The sequence below is a fragment of the Sminthopsis crassicaudata genome, chromosome 1 (genome assembly GCF_048593235.1).
Source record: "Sminthopsis crassicaudata isolate SCR6 chromosome 1, ASM4859323v1, whole genome shotgun sequence".
NCBI lineage: Eukaryota > Metazoa > Chordata > Mammalia > Dasyuromorphia > Dasyuridae > Sminthopsis > Sminthopsis crassicaudata.
In genome coordinates, this window is record NC_133617.1 from 434829396 (window position 1) to 434852569 (window position 23174).

The 23174-nt window shown below is 35.5% G+C and overlaps 1 protein-coding gene across 1 annotated transcript in view; it reads right to left on the minus strand.

Moving 5' to 3' along the window:
- Nucleotides 1–410: 410 nt before the first annotated feature.
- SHISA9 (shisa family member 9) overlaps nt 411–23174 on the minus strand; it is a 450272-nt gene continuing 427508 nt past the window's right edge. Inside the window, 4 exon segments of the mRNA XM_074280583.1 lie at nt 411–868; nt 870–926; nt 928–1059; nt 1061–1159. Coding sequence (XP_074136684.1) covers nt 761–868; nt 870–926; nt 928–1059; nt 1061–1159 — 396 coding nt within the window. The 3' untranslated portion in view covers nt 411–760.

Below are 23174 nucleotides of genomic sequence, written 5' to 3' on the forward strand. Positions count from 1 at the left end.
ATTTTTTGCTTCCAACAGTGATGATATGAAAGTATAGTAAGCGTGAGGGCTGGGGCTGAGTTCCTTTGCCCTGGGCTTGTCACAGGTACATGTGTCCTGATCACCAGTTAATTAAGATTGACCAAGAACTCAGAACCTTGATATAAAATTCCTGGCCAAAACAATGCATTCAATGCATTTTCATATATTTTCTCCTCTTTCTCACGTGTCACATGAGAGTGCTCCTGTGCTCTCGCTCTCTCTCTTTCTCTCCGTCTCTGTGTGTCTCTCTGCATCTCTGTGACTGTCTCTGTCTCTTTGTCAGTCTGTGTGTGTGTGTGTGTGTGTGTGTGTGTGTGTGTGTGTGTATACACATGTGTGTATGCTTTCTCCCTCTTTTGCTCCCATAAGTAGGATCAGACAATGATTGTGCTACTTCTCATCAAGAATTCCCGATTTCAAGTTAAAAAAAGGAAAAAAATGTCACACAAGGGTTGGGCTTGTGAGTTCGCCACTGCCTAGGCTTTGAAATCCACATGGTGTTTTTCAATTTCTCTTTCGATGTATTGCTAAATGCCCCTGTCTTGATTTTCCTCAGCTGTTCATTGCCAGTTGTAACCCAGAGAAGCAAATTTCCAAGTCCTCAATTATTGGTTGTGTCAGTTCTGATTGTAAGTATTGTGTGTGAGGGTGTGGGGGATGGTGGGAAGGAAGCTGTTTTTTAGATTTTGTTTTTTGCCTCTCTCAGTTGAGTGTGCTCTCCAAGATGTTCTCTCTGGTGTCAATTCAAAACAGTCACCTCTGTTTTGCTGTTGGTGATGAAGTATGGCTGTGAGGGCATAAAGTGTTGGCTCCTCGTTGCCAGTGGCTCACTAGAAGTGGGCTCTGTCTGTGCCGTGCTTGCCCTTGTTGCCATAGGCCTGACGCCGGAGGGACGGCTCATCTGGGGTCCCAGCTCTTGAAGTTGGTTGGTGGAATTGTAGGCCAAGGGGTGTGTGTGTGGAGTCTTGTTTGACCCGGGACTTCTGTCCCATTCTGCTTGGCAGGGCCATGCTCAGGACTGAAAGCCCTCGGAGGCTCCTTCCTCTACTCGCACGGGATGAAGCGGTAGGCTCCCCTTAGCCGCCAACTCAGCCAGGTGTCGTCGTTTGGAGTAGAAGTCATCATTGACCTTATCAGCCTGCATTAGGCCAGAAAAGAAGGGCCGGGAAAGGGAAGGATGGAGAGAAAAAGAAGAAACAAAAAGAAATAGTGAATGAAACTGTCAGAAAAACCAACTTGCAACATAAAAATTAGGAAATAATTCAAAAAAAGACACACATTGGAAAACTAAGCAAGGCTTCGGGAATGAAGTCGTGGTTCTTTCTCAAACAGCACAGAAAAGGTTTAAAATTTGCTATTCATGGAAAATATAAATTGGGGTTCTATTGCAAAGAATGCAAGAAGTGAAACTTTTCTGGTAATGCCTAAATGAATCTATATAGTCTGGCCCTAGAACTAGACACCTGAAGCATAATGGGAGTTGAAAGTAATTTGCTCACCTCAACTCAAATACCAAGCAGGCAAGAAAGATCTGCTGTTACAACCAGCCAGTACAAGAGTCCATCAGATCAGATTCATCATTTTAAATGTCTTTGCTTTCCCTAACCAGGGCAATTCCTACTTTCAACTCCCATGATGTCCCTGGAATCTAGCTCTAGAGATAATAGATTAAATTCCTGAAGTTTCATTTCATTCTAGCAAAACTAGAGGGAGATGGATGAAACTGAAAACTGTTTGGTATCATGCAGCTATACTCAAATTACTGCTTGGTTAAAAAAAAATTTATACTTTAGGTTTGAGTCTAAAACAATATAGCATCTTATAACAATGACTATGTTTCATATAGGGCCATGGAGATGTTATCATAAATATTTCCATTTTACAGATGAAGAAACTAAAACTCAGAAGAAGTGTTCCATAGTAGCACAAGGAAAAAGTATTAGAATCCAAATCTATTTAATGAATGTATGTATATCCATGTATATGTATTTATGTATGTATATTCAGAACAAATAAAAGGGGAAGGGGAAGCATGAACAGATATGGAGACTGGGACAAGACTATTATAGAAAGTGGGATTTGAGCAGTCTTAAAGAAATACAAAGAAAATAAGAGATATGGGGTGGGATCTAAGCATTAGAGGAATTTGATACAGCAAAATACAGTGACAGGCAAAGAGCAACTCTGAAGTTTAGACCTTTCCCTCCAATTCCCACCATCTGTTTTTCAACAATTTATCTAGAAGCCCATATAAATGTATATATGTGAGTGTGTATGTGTATATATTCATAAATATGTATCATGTATATATTCATACATATGTATCATGTGTATATAGGATATTGTATGGGTATGTATATATGTATATACATATATATGTTTCTACACAATCTCAATGGATCTTTACAATAATCACATGAGAGAAATGGCACTGGTATTATTATACCCATTTTACAGATTAGAAAACAAGCTGAGTTTGTTACCTCATAGTTAGCTTTAATATGGTGTTTGTAGCAGGCTTTGAACCCAAATATATCCTGATTTAAATTCAGTACCTTTTCCACTATACCATATCCATGCTGGAAAACATGTTTTAGTGTCTGAGGACCTATCCTAGTGTGACTGTGACAGTGATTCCACTAATAATTTGATTTTTTGAGGAGCAGATTATGGAAAGATTTAAAGCAGAAATATAAATGGATCCAACATGCACCTCTAACTCTAAGGTTTTATCCTGTATGGCTGTCTCTCCCTTATAGCTGATGTACCTCTTCCTGAGAAAAGCAACACAAAACAAAACAGCTTTTTTTCCTTCAGACAGACCTGTCTGCCTTCTCTCCTTAACCATAGTACCAGAGTGCTCTTTGACATGACATGAAAATAAATCTCTCTCTCTCTCTCTCCCTCCCTCCCCCTCCCCTCCCTCCCTCCCTCCCTCCCTCCCTCTCTCTCTCTCTCTCTCTCTCTCTCTCTCCTCTCTCTCTCTCTCTCCTCTCTCCTCCTCTCTCTCTCTTCTCTCTCTTCTCTCTCTCTCTCTCTCTCTCTTCTCTCTCTCTCTCTCTCTCTCTTCTCTCTCTCTCTCTCTCTCTCTCTCTCTCTCCCTCCCTCCCTCCCCCTCCTCTCTCTCTCTCTCTCTCTCTCTCTCTCTCTCTCTCTCTCTCTCTCCCTCTCTCTCTCTCTCTCTCTCTCTCTCTCTCTCTCTCTCTCTCTCTCTCTCTCTCCCCCCCTGTCTCTCATTTTCTCTCTGTCTGTATCTGTCTCTGTCTTTCTATTTCTCTTTCTCATTTTCTTTTCTCTGTATCTGTCTCTGTGTCTCTTTCTCTCTCTGTCTCTGTCTCTCTCTGTCTATATCTGCCTATGTCAGTATCTGCCTCTGTATCTGTCTATCTCTGTCTCTGTCTCTCTCTCTCTATGTCTTCTGTCTCTCTTCTCTATCTGTCTCTCTCTCCTCTCTGTCTGTCTCTCTGTTTCTGTCACTCTCCTTTCTCTGTCTCTGTCTGTCTGTCTCTTTCCTCTCTCCCCCTGTCCCCACCTCTATCTCTGTCTGCTTCTCTGTCTCTGTGTGTGTCTCTCTCTGTCTCTCTCTCTCTCCCCCTCTTCCCTCCCCTCCACCTCTGTCTATCTATTCTGTTTTCATCCCCCCCCTGCGCCTCCCCCCAGTCTCTTTGGGACTATTTATCGTCAGGCATTTTCTCAGAGGGAGACAGAGGGCAAAGCAATAGCTGAACCATTCCCCTTTTCTACCAAATTAAACAAATTGCTTATTATACCAGGTATGAACAGCTCCTAATTCTCAACAGCTGGAAAAGATATTGCATATTCAGAAAGTCCTAAAGGGGAAACAGCTTCTGAGGCATCCAGCTGCTATTCCATCAGGACAGATGGGAATAGAAGCCCACAGTAAGTGAAATCATCAGAGCACATCTGGACACCCTGCCTTACCCAATTCCAGTCTATTTTCTGGCCTCCAGATTCTCTCTAGATCTTTCCTAACCTACCACCGCCCTTGTCAAATACACTTTGACTATGTGAACACACACAAAATGTATATGTGACTTCCCATAAATTGCATAGGTGAGTATAGAAAGTTCTTTGCTGCAATTGGTCCTTATAAGGGTAAAGGGGAGGTTGAGTTAAGGTAGAATTTACCTCTAGGACTTAAATTGGGGTTGAGTGTAAAGTACTGTCATCTGATGATTGTTAATTCATAAACCTTTTAGAACTGGAAAAGGCCTCAGACATTAAGTGTAATATTTTGTAGTTGAGAAAGCTGTCCCAGAGTAGAAAAGTAATTTCCTATTTAGTGCAAAGCTGGGATTAGAGCTGAGGTCTCCTGAATATAAGCACTGGGGCCTCAGTTTCCTCATCTGAAATAAAAGAGGATCACACTAAAAGACTTCTGAAGTAGTTACCTTCTCACTAAATCTATGGCATCGACGTTGATTGTTACTTGTGACTAATGACACAACTGTATAGTAAAATTTATTTACTATAAATAAGATTTATTACATATATATGTATGTATTATACCCTTCTGTTATCTGATCTTTCCCTCTCCTTTCTTCCCTTTTCTTCCCTCTCTGACCTCTTTCTCTCCTCTACAGATTGTAAAGGCAATGATGACTGCCACTATGTTCTAACTCAATGAGAACAGTGGCCAGCAAAGTGACATACTCAGAATGGGATTTAATAAATCTTTTCCCCCCTCCAGTATTCACTGAAATCTTAATTAACCAGAATCTCCTACTGATGTCCTGTTCTCCCAACCTTTCATTTCCACATGGTTTTAAGGAGAAGTAAATCACTTGGTTTTTTTATTCCCTGATTGAACTTTTAAGATATACTCTATGATCATTCCATATTCAATCTAATAACTATATCTTCTGCATTTAGCATTTAAGACTGTGATCTAGCTTTTTCATAATGACCCTAGAGCATTTCAACTAGAAATCCTGTTACAATCACTAGGTTATCTCTCCTTAAGCAACTAGGTGGCATATTGTAGAGATTGTTGAGTTAGGAGTTAAGAAGACCTAAGTTTAAAGTCTGCCTCCAGAATTTACTAGCGATGTGATACTGAGCAAGTTATTTAACACCACTTGGCCTCAGTTTCCTTATCTATAAAATGGGGCAATAAATATTTGAGTCTTTTTTTTTCTTTCTTTCTTCAGTTGCATCTTCTAACTCTTTGTCACTCCTTTTGTGTTTTTCTTGGTAGAGATATTAGAGTGGATTCCTTTTTTTTTCCCCTCTCATTTTATAGATGAGGAAACTGAGATAAACAAGATTGATTTTTTTCAGGTCATGAAACTCATAAAAATATCTGAGGCCAAATTTAAATTTAGGAAGATGAGCCTTCTTGATTCCAGGTCCAGCATTCTATCTATTGCCACTTAGCTGCCCCAGGGGTAATAATAGCACTTAGCTCACAGAGTTTTATTTATATGTAGTGTGTGTATGTGTATATGCACACATAATACACACACACACACACACACACACACACACAAAACAATATCTTAAGAAACTTTATAAATATCAGTTGTCATTTTAGAGTAAAAAAGTAAACTCTGTGGTCCCAGTGGAAATCCTTCCAATAAGAGTTGAAACAAAAAGAAATTTTTAATTAACCCTGAATTCACCAGAAAGGGAAATTCACCAGAGTTGTTTCTCTTCATCCCCATTCCTCATGCACCTCTGTGAGCAGAGATTTTACTTTATTTGTTGAGCTGAAGCTATTCAAAGTATCCTCCCTTGAGAAGAAAGGAGACTTTAAACCTTGGCTGTCAGCCTAGTTTCAGGGAATCCAATCCAAAGACTATTCTGGCTCCTTGTGGTGTTATTCTGTCTGTCTATTAAGAAGTTCCCAGTGAGGGAAATGAGAAATTCATTGAGGGGCCCTATTAAGAACCATTAATGAATTCATTAACCTAATCAGCCCTGGGTGCTTCCTGGGCAGACAATTGACAGGATTAGGCAAGTAATAGATGCTCATGCCCTTTTAGGAACAGTAGCCTTCCCAGGTCAGATATTTCTTGGTTTAAACAAGTGTGTGTGTGTGGGGAAGGTTTCTCTAAGATGAGTCTAATTGCCTTGAAGGAGTCAGTGTTGTAAAATTAAACTGTACCTGCCACCATCTGTCTCTCCTTTAATTAGCAACAGAATACTTGATGTAACATACAGGTGCAGAACAGAATTTAGTGACATTTTCATTAAAATGGAGAATGCCAAAGTAATAATCAGTTTTCAAAATAAGATGCACCTTGGAGGCACAAGGCCAAGTTCATGACGCTTTCCTCAAGGTAAACCAATCATTAAGTAGTGACACTTATGTTTTACTTTCTTTGAAACTTATATTTATCTGACTTAGGTGATAAATTCCACTCCATGAGTTAACTTTCCCATCTAAATATTCCAATGTCTCCAATGCTCAAATACTCCAATGTCTCAGTGTTCACCATGTCTTGCTTACCTGAATTTTCAATCATCATATGGGAAGGATGCTTGTATTCTTCCCAGATATCTAGGCCTATGATTTCATTGGTATATTGAATTCTTGGGTGAGGAAACACTCTACCAATGTGAATTGATATAATTTCTGCAACTTAATGGACATGGAAATTACATATAGAACCCTGATAGATTTACTATCTTATCCAAGTTGCTGTAGTTAGGATGTGTCAGAGGTAGGACTTGAAGCCATTATCTCCTTGATTTGGAAACTGACTTTCTATCTGCTACTTATTGCTTCATTTATCTGTCTTTATGGGATTGGATTCCATTCGTTGACTTCCTTAGCCCTCATCCAAATATGCTCATCCCTCTCAACTCTCATTATGTCTTATTTGTCTCCATTCACAAACCCATGTGGAACAGATGCCTGTGCTCTTCTCACACACAACTAAAATATGTTACTATTTTAAAACTCATTTTTAATGTGAATGGGAAGAGCTACCTTCTTGGAAATGGAAAAGTGGTATTTTCTCAGCCTTGTTCTTTGAAGTCAGCAAGTCAGAAGGACCGTAGGTAAGAGAGAAAGTGATGGTACTGTTAATTCTAAAAAGAAGACCTCTACATTACATTTCTACTCTTTACATATTTCCACATATAACATGCTTCCTTTTGCCCCGATAAGCATACAATGATAATCTGTTGCATTTGTATTGAATGCTAGCTCTAACCAAATTTCACCTAGGTAAAAACAGACATGATGTTGGTGGGATGACCTAGGAAAAAGACATGAGTTGTTCTGGGCCCAGCATCCCTTAAAGACAGCCTTGACTTCAAGCTTCTTCTTTGATCTCTGATATCCGTAATATATTTTCTCACATTATTATAGCCATCTGGCAGGCTGGCAACTGATTTAATGGTTCAGTATCTAGAATCATTTAACCATCAGGAGGTGCTGCAGCCTAATTGTTTAATCTCCATCATTAAGATGACTCTCATAAGATTAGTTATAAATTTTATCTATCTGGCCTTATCTAAAGGCAGAGGTCATTGAAGAAAAATGACAGATACTCTATATAGTTCTTGGAGAGCTAAATAGTTCTACTCCCAACTCTGTTTGTAGTTGCTACTACTCTTCTCCATTAGCAGATGGATAGGGTAAACATTAATTTTCCCAGTTCAAACTGTTTTATAATCCTACAACTCACCAAAAAAACTTACTCCTTCCTTTTCCTGCTGAATTTCAATAGACTCCAATCACTTGATTATAGGATAATAGAATTAGTCACAAAAACATTAATTAATTATATAGTTAAGACATTTTGATTTGAACATCTGATGTCCTCTACAGGCTAAGAAAACCCAGAAATTGACTTCTAGGGGTGTAACCAAGATGACAATGAAACCAGGAAGCTAGTCAAGCTCTCCCCTTTCACTTCAAAAATCACACAAAACCAAGCTTCTGAACAGTCAGATGGAATGAAATCACTCTCCAATTCAAGATAGCTTGGAAAAACTTCAAGAAAGATCAGTCTCATCAGGCCAGCTCAGACAAAGTCTGGAAAAGCCAGTGAGGCTGTCTTAATCATAGTAAATCAGCAACTGAGACCCTTGATCCTGGCTTAGTAACAGAGCAAATCAGTAGAGTGATCTCCAGAAGGCAAACTCTGGGAAACCAGGCTGTTTCCTAAAAAGAGTAAATAAAAGTATGCCATGCAAACACAAAGGGTCACTGTGCTCAAAGCTGCATAGTAAGTTTGGGACAGTGCCCCATTTATCCCAGGAGCAGAGTTCAGTCAAAACAGTTTAAAAAAAAGGAAATACAAAAAGAAAAGGAAAGGAAATTTTTGAGCAAGAAATAGAGAAGAACCTTGACCATAGAAAGCTATTATGGTGACAGGCAGACCAAAACACAAACTCACAAGAGGACAAAATGTACACAGAAGAAATCTCTAAGAGTGATATGAATTGGTCTTAAGTCCAAAAATACTTCTTGTAACTTCTCATAATAATCTTCAAAAAGCAAATAAAAGAGGAAAAAATGAAAAAAAAAAAAAAAAGAGAGAGAGAGAGGTATGCAAAAGAAAGTCAACAATTTGGAAAAGGAAGGCAATTCCTTAAAAAATAAAATAGGCCATACGCAAAAAAAAAAAAAAAAAAAAAAAAAAATCCATTGAAATAAACAATAACTTCAAAAGCAGAATTAACCTAATGGAAAAAGAGATACAAAAGCTAACTGAAGAAAATCGCATATTAAAAACTAGCATTAGGAAAATGAAAGCTAATGATTCTATGAAACATCATGAAAATATGGAAGAAAATGCAAACTAGCTCATTGAAAAAACAGCTTACCTGAAAAGTAGATCCAGAAGAGAGAATTTAAAAATTATTGGTCTATCTGAAAGTCATGACAGAAAAAAGACCCCTGGATAGCATGCTTCAAGAAATTATCAAGGAAAACTACCCTGATATTCTAGAAACAGAAAGAGAAATAGTCATTGAAAGAATCCATCAATCATTTGTGGAAAGATATCCCACAAGGAAAACCCAAAGGAACATTGCTGCAAAACTTCAGAACTACAATCTCAAGAAAAAAAATACTGCAACTGCCATAAAGAAAAAAAAAAAAAAAAGCAATTCAGATATCAAGGAGCAACAGTCAGGATAACCCAGGATCTGGCAGTTTCTACAATAAAGGATTGGAGGGTCTGGAAAACCATATTCTGGAAAGAAGGACCTGGTGTAATAACCAAGAATTAATTACTCAGAGATACTCAAGAGTTATCTTTCAGAGGAGGAGATGGAACTTCAATGAAGAGATTTTTCAATGCTTTCTATTGAAAAAAACATAACTAAACAGAAAATTTTATCCATAAATACAGGACTTAAGAGAAGTATATAAAGGTAAGCAGGAGGGAAATATAAATTATTTAAAAGTTAAATTGTTTACATCCCTAGATGGGAAAAAAAATATCTCTACCTTTTGAAAACTGTTTCTGTCACTGGGACGGAATGAGGCACCACTTGAACTGAAAGTGTAGTTCTGAATAGATTCTGATGTGATGACATCAAAGAAAAAGACATTGAAGGGTGGGAAAAGGTTTATACTTGAAAAGAGGAAGAAGAAGATATAATGGGAGAATTAGTTTACACCAAGAGGCTCAAAAGACCAATTACAATCCAGGGAAAGAAGGGAAGAGGATGAGAATTGGCTGAAGCTTGATCTCATCAGTTTTGAATCAAAGAGGCAATAATTTAATCATCCAGTTGGGTATAAAAATCCATTTAACCCTATAAAGAAATAGGAAAATGGGATGAACTCTCCCATAAAATGGAAGCAAATAGAAGAGTGCATTAAAAAACAGAATCCTACAATATGTTGTTTGCCAGAAACACAGTTGATACATAGAGACACATATAGAATAAAGGAAAAGGCCTGGAATAAAAGCAGGGGTAGCCATTCTGATCTCAGATAAAACAAAAGTAAAAAATAGATATAATTAAGAAATAAGGAAGGAAATTACATCTTGATAAAGCTTGCTATAAACAATGAAGTAGTAAAGATACTAAATGTATATGTACCAAGAGATAGAGCAAATTCCTAGAGAAGATGTTAAGCCAATTTCAGGAAGAAATAGACAGCAGAACTATATTAGGGGGAAACCTCAACCTTTTCCTCTCAGGAACAGACAAATCTAACCACAAAATAATCAAGAAACAAACTAGGGAGGTTAATAGAATCCTAGAAAATCTAGGTATGACAGACCTCTGGAGAAAACTGAATAGACAGAAAGAAATACCCCTTTTTTTCTAGCAGTACATTGCACCTATACAAAAATTGACCATGTATTAGGACATAAAAACCTCACAATCAAACATAGAAAGGCAGAAATAGTAAATGCATCCTTTTCAGACCATAATGCAAGAAAAATTATATTCAATAAGGGGCCAGAGAAAGATAGACTAAAAACCAATTGGAAGTTAAATAATCTAATTCTAAAGAATGAGTAGGTTAAACAACAAATCACAGAAACAATACATAATTTCATGCAAGAAAAAATATTAATGAGAAAATATAACAAAACCTATGGGACACAGCCAAAGTAGTTCTAAGGGGAAATTTTATATCTCTAAATAGGTATATGAATAAAATAATGATGAGATCAATGAATTGGGCTTACAACTAAAAAAGCTAGAAAAAAATTAAGAATCTCCAATTATATACCAAATTAGAAATTCTGAAACTCAAAGGAGAGATTAATAAAATCAAAACTAAGAAATCTATTGAACTAATTAATAAAACTAAGGGTTAGTTTTATTGGAAAAAAAATAAAATAAATAAATAAAATAAATAAAAGGGAAAGAAAAAACCAAATCACCAGCATCAGAAATGGAAAGAGTGCCTTTTACACCAATGAAAAAGAAATTAAAGCCAAAATAAAAGCTATTTTTCCCTACTATATGGCAACAAATCTGAAAATCTAAACTAATTGGATCAATATTTGCAAAAAAATATAAATTTGCCCAGATTCACAGAAGAGCAAATAAATTACTTAAATAGTCCATTTTAGAAAAAGAAATTGAACCATTATGAACTCTCTAAGAAAAAAAAAATCTCTAGGGCTAGATGGATATATAAGTGAATTCTACCAAACATTTAAAGAACAATTAATTCCAACACTATGTAACCTATTTGGAAAAATAAATAAAGGAGTCCTGCTAAATTCTTTCTAGGATACATATATTGTTAGGATTACTAGGTGAATTCTCACCTTGTCACTGTCCAGACAACCTGAGTTCTCACCTAGTAGGCTTTCACTAAAATACAGCAAGGTCCCAATGAACCTTTTGCAGATTTTGTGGGACGTTTGCAAACTGCTGTCAAAAGAACTATTGGAGAAAATGCAGCTACAGAAATAATGACCAGACATTTGGCTAAGGAAAATGCCAATGAGATTTGCAAAAGAATTATATGGGGATTAGACAAAGATGCTCCTTTAGAGGAGATCATAAGACGCTGTGCTACAGTGGGAACAAATGCTTTTTACACCCGGACAATGATGAACGTGGAAAGACAGGGTCCCTCCTGGCAAGGGCCTTCTAGAGAAACTCGGCGATGTTTTCAATGTGGAAAAATTGGGCATCTAAGAGCTCAGTGTAGATATGGAGAGACAGTGAAAAGACAGGGTGAGAGAAGACCTAAAACCCCATGTCCAAAATGCAACAGAGGATTCCATTGGGCATCAGAGTGTAGAATAATTCAGTGAAATGGGATGAGGGGCCCAGGTCCAGGGCCCCAGGAAAAAAAGACTTGGGGCATGATGGCAGCTGATGTTACACTCAAAGAACCTTTAGAAGGCCAGGACTCTGATTTAATCAACCAGCAGAAAAGCAATCACATGGCAGAAAGGGATTTCCTGATAAGTGAGCCAAAAGGCAATCAGATTGCAAAAATGGATTACACTTGGGGAGAATACAGGCCTTTTAAACCAACAGGGCTGTGTCCAGTGCAAACAATTCCAATGTAATTGCCAGATGATGAGAAGAGATTTAGAAAGTGGTAAATAGAAGGCACCAGATAGGTTAACTGCCTGGGGGAGAGAGTTTGCTTGTATTTCTTTAGATGGAGAAGGAATCAGATAGGTGCCAACAAGTCATATTCGCCTTGTCCATCAGAGAGAGACAGAAAAAGAGAAAGACCTCAAAATAAAGGAGAAGATCTAAGAAACATCTTACACCGAAAGAGCATGGCTAATAAAAAGACTGTTAAAGAACTTTAAAACCAGCAGGAATCATTGGACTTCCTCACACAAGATGAGACTAATGGACAATGGACTTATGGACATTTATAAATTTTCAATTTATGATTATTTGATTATGTTATTTGTTATATACTTCTAGCATGTATTATGTTACTATGTTACTATGTGCTTATGTAATTTATGTAATTATGTGTAATACCTTCCATATTGATGGATTTATGTTTCAAGGTCATGACTGTCCTATGTTCTAAATCAAAAGAAAGGGGGAGATGTTAGGATTACTAGGTGAGAACTCAGGTTGTCTGGATAGTGACAAGGTGAGAATTCAGGTTGTATGGACAATTACAAGGTGAGAACTCAGGTTGACTTGATAGAAGGAGCAAGCTCATTGGCTGAAGTGGTTCTTCCCAGAAGCCCTTGCATTATCCCACGCCCATTCTCTGGGAGGATAAAAGAGAGGACACCCAGAGCTTTTAATATATGGTACTGATATCTAAACTAGTAAGAGCCAAAACAGAGAAAGAAAATTATAGGCCAGTTTCCCTAATGATATTTTGATGCAAAAATCTTAAATAAAATATTAGCAAAAAGATTGCAGCAACTTATCAGTAGGATAATATACTGTAATCAAGTGGGATTTATACCAGGAATTCAGAACTAGTTCAATATAAGGAAAACTATTACTATAATCAACCACAACAATAACAAAACTTACAGAAATCATATGATAATCTCAATAGATGCAGAAAAAGGTTATGACAAAATACAGCACCCATGCCTATTAAAAACACTAGAGAGTATAAGGATAAAGGGAGGTTTCCTTAAAATGATAAGCAGTGTCTATCTAAAACCAACAGCAAGCATTATTTGTGTGTTTTTTTTAAATACACATTGCTTTAATAAATCATGTTGCAAGAGAAATATCAGAGCAAAAGGGAACAGCAAGAAGATTAAAAAAAAAAAAAAAAACAGAAAAAGAAGTGAAAAAAGCATGTGTTGATTTACATTCAGTCTCCATAGTTCTTTTTCTGGATGCAGATGATATTTTTTGTTAAATATCTATTAAAATTGCCCTGGATCACTGAACCACTGAGAAGAACCAAGTCTTTTCATAGTTGATCATTGCACATTTTTTTCTGTTATTGTGTACAATGTATTCCTGGTTCTGTTTGTTTCACTCAACATCAGTTCATGTACATTTTTTCCAGGCCTTTCTAAAATAGAAAATCAGCTTATTCATAATTTTTGTAGAACAATAACATTCCATTGCCCTCATGTACCACAACTTGTTCAGCCATTCTATAACTGATGATTATCCACCCCTTTTCCAATTCTTTGCTACCACAAAAAGAGCTGATATAAACATTTTTGCACATGTGGATCCTTTTCCCTCCTTTATGATTTCTTTGAAATACAGACCTACTAGTGGCACTGTTGTATCAAAGGATATGCACAGTTTTATAGCCCTTTGGATATAGTTCTAAATTGCTCTCCAGAATAGTTGGATCAGTTCACCCCTCCATCAACAATGCATTAGTGTCTCAGTTTTCCCACATCCCCTCCAATGTTTATCATTATCTTTTCCTGTCATCTTAGCCAATTTGAGAAGTGTAAGGTGGTACCTCAGAGTTGTTTTAATCAATAGTGATTTAGAGGGTTTTTTTCCATATAACTATAGAGGGCTTTAATTTTGTCATATGAAAATTATCTGTTCATATTCTTTGACCATTTATCAATTGGGAAATGACTTCTATTCTTATAAATTAGACAAGTCCTTTATATATATTTGAACTGAAACCTTTATCAGAAACACTAGCTTTAAAGATGTTTTTCCCAGCTTTATACTTTTCTTTTAATCTTGTTTCTGTTGATTCTGTTTGTGCAAAACTTTTTAATTTGATGGAATGAAAGCTGTCCATTAGCAAACATTATTTGTAATGAAGAGAAACTGGATTCATTCCTAATAAGATCAGGGTGAAACAAGGATGCCCATTATCACCACTATTATTCAATGTTGTACTAAAATTGGATTTAGCAATAAAAAAAGAAAAAGAAATTAAAGGAATTAGTGTAAGTAATGAGGAAACCAAATTATCACTCTTTGCAGATGATATAATGCTACACTTAGAGAATTCTAGAAAATAATTCAAAAACCTATTTGAAATAATTAGCAGTTTTAGCAAAATTGCAGAATATAAAATAAACCCACATAAATCATCAGCATTCCTATATATATATATATATTATATGTATTACTGACAATGCCCATCACCAAGAGATAGAAAGAGAAATTCCATTTAAAATTGTTGTAAACAAAATAAAATACTTGAGGGGGTCTACCTGCCAAAACAAACCCAAGAACTATATGAACACAATTACAAAACACTTCTCATCCAAATAAAATCAGATCTAAACAATTGGAAAAATATCTCATTGTCTGAGCTAATATAATAAAAATGACAATTCTGCCTAAATTGATTTATTTTTAATTTACCTTTTCAGTTCCATAACAATCAAACTGCCAAAAATTTACTTTATAGAACTAGAAAATATAATAACAAAATTCATCTGAAAGAACAAAAGGTCAAGAATATCAAGGGAATTAATGAAAAAAAAATAAAATACCAAGGATGGTGTCTTAGCGGTACCAAACCTAAAACTATATTATAAAGCAGTAGTCATCAAAACCTTTTGGTATTGACTAAAAAATAAAGTGATGGATCAATGAAATAGATTATATTCACATGACATAATAATCAAGGCCTATAAGTAATTTAATATTTGATAAAGTCCCAAACCCCAGCTTCTGGGATTACAAACTTAACTATTTGACAAAAATTGCTGAGAAAATTGGAACATAATATGTCAGAAACTCAGCATAGATCTGCACCTCACATCCCATACCAAAATAAAGTCAAAATGAGTACATGATTTTGGCATAAAATATGATATTATAAGCAAATCAGGAGAACAAGGAATAGTTTACTTATCAGATCTTTGGAGAAGGGAGGAATGTATGACCAAAGAAGAACTAAGGAACATTATGAAAGGCAAAATGGACAACTTTGATTACATTAAATTAAAAAGGTTTTGTGCAAACAAACCAAGAGAAACAAGATTAAAAGGGAAGTACAAGGCTGGAAAAATTATTTTTACAGCCAATGTTTCTGATAAAGGTCTCATTTCTATTACATATATATACACACACACATATTACTGTATTATAAAGAATATAAGTTATTTCCCAATTGCTAAATGATCTAAAGATTTGAACAATTTTCAGATGATGAAATTACAGCCATCTATGGGCACATTAAAAAACGTTTTAAATCATTATTGATTAGATAAATGCAAATTAAGGAAACTCTGAAGTACCACCTCACGCTTCTCAGATTGACTAAGATGACAGGAAAAGATAATGATAAATGATGGATTGGGAAAACTGACACACTAATGCATTGTTGGTTGAGGTGTGAACTGATTCAATTATTTTAGAGAACAATCTGGTACTATGCCCAAATGATTATAAAACTGTGCATATCCTTTGACCCAGCAGTGGTACTTCTGGGTCTGTATTCCAAGGAAATCACAAAGGAGAGAAAACGATTCAAAGGTGCAAAAATGTTTGTAGCAGATCTTTTTGTGGTAACAAAGAACTGGAAAAAGAGTGGATGCCCATCAATTGGAGAATGGCTGAACAAGTTGTGGTATATGAAGGCAATAAAATTTAATTGTTTTATAAAAAATAATGAACAAGCTGATTTTAGAAAGACCTGGAAAGATTTACACAAACTGATGCTGAGTGAACAAGCACAACCAGGACTACACTGTACACAATAATGGAAAGAATATTCAATGTTCATAGTGTCACATTGATCAACTATGAAAGACTTGGTTCTTCTCAATGGTTCAGTGATACAGGGCAATTCCAATAGACTTTGAAAAGAAAATGCTACCTTTATCCAGAAAAAGAACTATGTCTTCGGAATGTAAATCGATACGTGCTACGTTCACTTCTTTTTTTTTTTTCCTCTCCCATGGTTTTTCCCTTTTGTTCTGATTTTTCTCTACCAATACAATTCATAAAGCAACAATGCATTAAAAAATAAATTCATTCATTCATTCATTTTAAAAAAAAGAAAACTCAGAAGTTTCATTTTTTTATTAATTCTTTTGATATCCTTGACTTTTTGTTCTTCCAAATGAATTTTGTTATTGTTTTTCTCTAATTCAGTAATGTCATCTGTGAAACAAGGATGCCTACTATCACCAATATTATTCAATATAATATTGGAAATACTAGCAGAGTAAGAAAAGAAAAAGAAAATCAGAATAGGGAATGATGTCATAAAAGTATCTCTTTTTCACTTACAATGTGATATGCTATGAAGGTTCCAAAGACTCAACTAAAAGTTAGATGAAACAATTATTTTAGCAAAATAGCAGTTCATAAAGTAAATCTACATACATGGCTAGCATTCCTACATATCACAAATAAAACCCTGAATGAAGAGATAGTAAGATATAGCCTATTTAGAATAACTCTTGACAGTATAAAACTACCTGGAAGTACACCTGCCAAAACAAACACAGGAACTCTATGAAGAAATATTAAAAACTTTTCATATAAATAAAATAAGATTTAAATAACTGGAGAATTATTAACTATTTATGGGTAGACATAGCCAATATAATAAAAATGACAATTTTATCTAAACTAATTTATATCTTCAATGCCATCCCAATTAAATTTACTAAATTAGAAAAAAACAATAAATAACATACACTCTTCTATATGACCTCTACTATATTAATGTCCTTTCTAAAATGTGACAATAGAACTGAATAGATGTATTCTGCGCAGGAACCATCTTTTGCAATAGCTTTATATTTTGGTTTCCTTGCTTCCAATAGCCTTTCTCTAAATCATCTTCCACACAACTGTCATATTGCTATTTCTATAACACATACCTGACCACATTACCCAATCCTCCCCCCCCCCACCTCACTCCTTTAAACATCTTCATTGGCCTTCTATTGTCTCTAAATAACATATAAAATTCTCAGGCTGGCACTTCAAGTCTTCTACAACCTAATTAACATATATCTTTCTAGTTAATACTGGAAAATATTTGTTAATATTCCTTTTTATGAATTCTCCATTCATAAATATTCACATATATTTTATATATATGTGTGTGTGTGTGTATATATATATATATATATATATATATATATATATATATATATATATATATATTCATTTGTACATATTATACCTTCCCACCCCCAGCCTCCATAAAACCTGCCATAATATAATGTAAGCTTGCTGGCTTGAAGGCTGGCAGTGATAGTTTTTGTACAATTAGTAGACAAAGTTATTGTTCAATTTCTTCATTGTGGACACCCCACTTCTACATATATAACCTAAATTCACTTTAGCTTTGGCATGGTGCCACAAACTGAAAGTCCTTTTTGCAGAAAAGCTTACAGGAGTAAACATGGTCTATTTCTGAAGAAATGTCAAGATGTCAGGATTCGACATTCCTTTTACTTTAATCAAACTACCATTGGGGGAAAAATGCACAAATTCAATCATATATTATTTCTATCTTTTGTAAAGTATATCAATGCTTCAAATCTCTAAGGGACAATTTTGGCATTTATGATCTAGTACTAGCTGAGATGCAGATTTTAATAAGGAGGTGGCTCTGGTTTCTACAAGAAGATTTCACAGACTGGCTCTTGAGTGGCTTTGCCAAGGACCTAGTTTTCACTGGGCAGAGCAGAATTCTCTGTCAGGAAAGAATTATGGCTGTCCACCCTGCTGCCTCTAGCTATAGCTGATTTTATTATAATACTTGACATTCATGTAGAATCCCAAGCTTCCTTCAAAGCACAGCTTTGTAAAGCTCCTAAAGCCTTCCATATATATTATCTCATTTTAGATTCACAACAAGCTATGGTATTGGTATTATTGGCACTAGTATTATTATCCCTGTTTTATGGGATAATATGAAAAAGAAACTGTTTTATGAAAAAGAAAACTGGTTCATTTTAAGTGACTGGCCCATGGTCACATAGCTAATAGAAGTGCCAGGAGCACTAGTCAAACCCAGATTCCTGATTCCAAGTCCAGTATTCTATCCACTACTGACCACAGTTTCCGCACACTAATGACCACTAAACTAGAGAAATAACTATTAAGATAGTGTAATGTCAGAAATTGATGTTGCGAGTTAAAGGAATGCCACTAAGAGCAATAAGAGAAAGAAAAGGAAGCAAGCTCAGCTCTTTATTTATTCACACATTCCTTCTCACCTTTTCCCTTGATTCTTTGGCAAATGAATTGGAATCTGAATCTCCCAAAATGTCACCCTTCCTTCCACAAATGTTCCTAAAAAGTGCTGTTTAAAGCAAAAGACTGCCTTGGTTTTTTGGAGAGAAAGGTAGGATGGGGAGATTATTAGCAAGACTTTGAAGGGAGATCTATATTTAGGTGTTCGTTTCCTTTCAGTGTCGACAGACTCCTGGAACTTGTGTTCACGTTAGGCTGTGACTGTTTATAAATAACATAATGGAAAATAGCCTTCTATTGTAGAACTCAAGGTGAATAAAATGCTGCTACAACTCCGAATTCTGAACTCTTAGTTGACCACAGAACTAATTAAGGGAAGAGCACAGCTTTGGTTCTCAAGCAACTTCATTACTTCATTCCTGGGAGATAAGGAACCCTCACAACCCTAACTTACAGTTTTAATACACCCAATGTTGAAAGGGCACTAGGGAACTAGATATCCTTGAAATTTTGGCTCAAAGGAGATAGGAAAGAGATGAATAATGAAGACAAGAGGCAACTTGGCAGGGCTAGACAACTAAGTGCTAACTTGCTCTCTCCTCTTCTTTGACTAGCCAGAGGCAAACAGTGCACTACTCTTTAAATTAAAGCTTCTGTTGTTTGACAGAGGATAAAGTCTGTTCCCTTAGAACTTGATGCTTTCCTTATTTCCTTGGGGGCAAGGGGTGGGGTGGGTTAGGCAGTGGGGGGGGTGGGGGTGGAAGGAAGGTGGACAGGGAATGACTAGGTTCCAATTTGAAATAAGATAATTCATTTTTGGACATGGTCAGCGTGAGAATTTGTTTTGCTTGACGTATGCATGTTTGTTACAAAGATTTTTCTTCTTTCCTTTTTTAGGAAGGAGGAGGGGGGAGAGAAGAAGAATATGAAGAAAACAAAAAAAATTGCTTGTTAATAGGGAAAAAAAAAAAATATATATATATATATATATATATATTTTTTTTTTAATTTTGAGTTCCAAATTCTATTCTTTCTGGCTTCCTTCACTTTCCTCCTCCCAGAGATGGCAAGCATTCAGATACAGGTTATTCATGTGCAAATATGCAAAACATTTCCATATTAATTATTTTGTACAAGAAGACCTGAATAAAAGAAAAAAATTAAGAAAAAAAGTGAAATGTAGCATGCTTCAGGCCTGTATTCAAATGATACCAGTTCTTTCTCTGGAAGCTGAGAGTATTCTTCACAATTCTTCGAGATTGTCTTGGATCATTGTATTGCTGAGAACAACAAGTCATTAAGTAATATTGCTCTTAGTGTGCACATTTTCCTTGCTTTGTTTACTTCAGTATGCATCAATTCATGTAAGTCTTTCCAAGTTTTTTCTGAAATAATTTTGCTTGTCATTTCTTATAGCACAATAATATTCCATTGCAGTCATATACTACAACCTGTTTAGCCTTCGCCAATTGATGGTCATCCTTTTGAATTCTTAACCACCACAAAAAGAGTTGTGAAAAACATTTTTGTATATATGGGTAATTTATCATTTTATATGATCTCTTTGGAATATTGCTGAAACAAAGGGCATGCATATTTTTAAAGCTCTTTAGCTACCATTCTGAATTGCTCTCCAAAATGGTTGAATCATTTACAACTCCACCAATAGTGTATTAGTGCCCTAGTTTTCCCACATCCCCTTCAACACCTAACATTATCTTTTTTTGTTACATTAGCCACATCAAAGTACTTCAAAGTTGTTTTAATTTGCATTTCTCTAATCAATAATGATTTAAGGCATTTTTCATATTATAGGTAGATTTTATTTTTTTGTCTAAAAACTGTCTGTTCATATCCTTGAAAACATCTTTAAAATTAAGGAACAAGAATGGAAGTGGGCCATATACTTTGGTCCACCATTAAGAAAAAATCTCATGATTATAAACTTTCTCACTTTCTTTGATTATCCCAGTTTTGTATATCTAATCCATTTTTTCTGTTGATTTGACCTTAACTCATTTATAAGATCACAGAATTAGAGCTGGCAGGGAATTTAATACCTCCTTGTTTTATAGATGAGAAAACTGAGACCTGAAAGAGTTTAAGTCATTGAATGAGTCAATTGATTAAAATTGATTAAATACCTAATATGTGCCAGACACTATGCTAAGTGCTGATAATACAAAGAAAGACAAAAATCAGTCTTGGCTCTTAAGGAATTTACAACCTAATAAAGGAAATAAGGTCACACTATTAGTAAGTGGCAGAACAGACCATCTGATTGCAGAGTCCTCTTTGCATTACACCATGTTGCTCTTAACTTCCAGGATCTCATGAACAAAAATTAAAAACGAACAAACACATAAAGGAATTCTCATTTGTCCAGAAACAATAACTCTAATGGGATAGAAACATAGAGGTGGACATACTTAATTCCATGAAGCTGACCACTTCTGTTCATAAGCAGAAGAACTGACACTTGAGAGTAAACTATTCCAACTCCAAAGATTGGAACATCTGAGACAGTTGGTAAAATAATCTGGAAAAGCACATAGTAGTTACCTTTGCTACCCTTGTTATCTGAAAGGGGAATTCAGGGACAATACCATTTTCAATTCCTGATTCCTAAGGAGGAGAGGGATTTCTGGACAGTATTTTTCTGGAATTTAGTTGTTTAGCCAAAGAAAGGTAATTTTTCTTTTTGTCATCCATGGATTTTGCCCCTGTATTAATCCCAATTTCAAGAGGACAGTATCTATCAAAAATGTTACAAACATACATCTAAGCATAAGGTTTATACAGTTCACAACACTCAGAAGTACAGCCTAAATCATATTAAAATGTAATTGGGAAATAAATAAGAATGCAATAAAATATAGGTAATATCACTTTTTAAAATTAAAACAATATGTTGCCCATAGAGAACTTTAGTAGCCCTTATTTCTATTTAAATTTGACATCACTGGTTTACATGGCCTGAAAATGAGGGGAAAAAAAAACCAGTAAGGAAATAAAGCCACAAATGAGGAAACAAGGCATCTACTCCTTTATTCCTTTACTTTCCTACTAATACAGAGCAAGGTGGACATACTTAATTCCATGAAGCTGACCACTTCTGTTCATAAGCAGAAGACCTGATACTTGAGAGTAAACTGTTCCAACTCCAAGGATTGTAGCATCTGAGACAGTTGGTAAAATAATCTGGAAAGCACATAACAGTTACCTTTGCTATCCTTGTTATCTGAAAGGGGGTGGTTGGCTGTGGTAAGTTGTTAAGGACCACTTAAATGTGAAAATACAGGTCAACTGTCCAAAAGCCCCCACATCTGTGAATCAGAACACACTTAAAGGAATGGCAAATCAGCCTTTATTGATGCTGATATAGCTTGGGAATTGGCAATGAAATAAATTGGAGGCAAGAGGGAAGAGGAGAGAGGTCAGAGAATGAAACTGCCTCTCTCTCCTTGTATCATTATCATCATCTCACATGAAGGGATCCATTCTGCTGGTCAGAATTAGATCCCTAGCAGCTGCTAGCAGGTTGCTACTGTAACAGTGAATTGCTTACCTAGAAGCTCTAAAAATGTTTTCCTATTAATATAATTGATACATCAATAACCAAACTAACAAAAATCATATGATTATCTCAATAAATGCAGAAAAAGCATTTGACAAAATCCAACACCCTTTTCTATTAAAAAAATAATAGAGGGGATAGGAATAAATGGAGTTTTCCTTAAAATGATCAACAGCATCTATTTAAAACCATCAGCAAACATCATATACAATAGGGATAAAATACAACCATTGCTAATAAGATCAGGGGTGAAACAAGGTTGCCCATTATCACCATTACTGTTGAATATTGCATTAGAAATACAAATATACAATCTTAGCTTTGGCAATAAGAGAAGAGAAAGAAATTAAAGGAATTAGTGTAAGTAACAAGGAAACAAAATTAACATTCTTTTTTCTCTCTCTTTTTTATTAAAGCTTTTTATTAATAAAACATATGCATGGGTAATTTTTCCAACATTAATCCTTGCATAATCTTTTATTCCAAATTTCCCCTTCTTACTCCTGCCCCCTCTCCTAGCTGGCAGGTAATCCAATACATATTAAATGTGTTGAAATACATGTTAGATCCAATATTTGTATACATATTTATACAGGTATCTTCTTGCAGAAGAAAAACCAGATCAAGAAGATAAAAAACTGAGAAAGAAAATAAAATGCAAGCAAACAACAACAGAAAGAATAAGAATGCTATGTTCTGGTTCTCTCTGGGTGTAGATGACTCTCTTCATCACTGAAAAAGTGGAATTGGTTTGAATCATGTCATTGTTGAAGAGAGCCACATACATCAGAATTGATCATCATATAGTCTTGTTGTTGCCATGTATAATAATCTCCTGGTTCTGTTCATTTCTCTTAGCATTGGTTCATGTGAGTCTCTCCAAGCTTCTCTGAAATCATCCTGCTGCTCATTTCTTACAGAACAATAATATTCCATAACATTCATATGCCACAATTTATTCAACCATTCTCCAATTGATGGCCATCCATTCATTTTCCAGTTTCTAGCCATTACAAAAAGGGCTGCCAGAAACATTTTTGCACACGTGGCTCCCTTTCCATCCTTT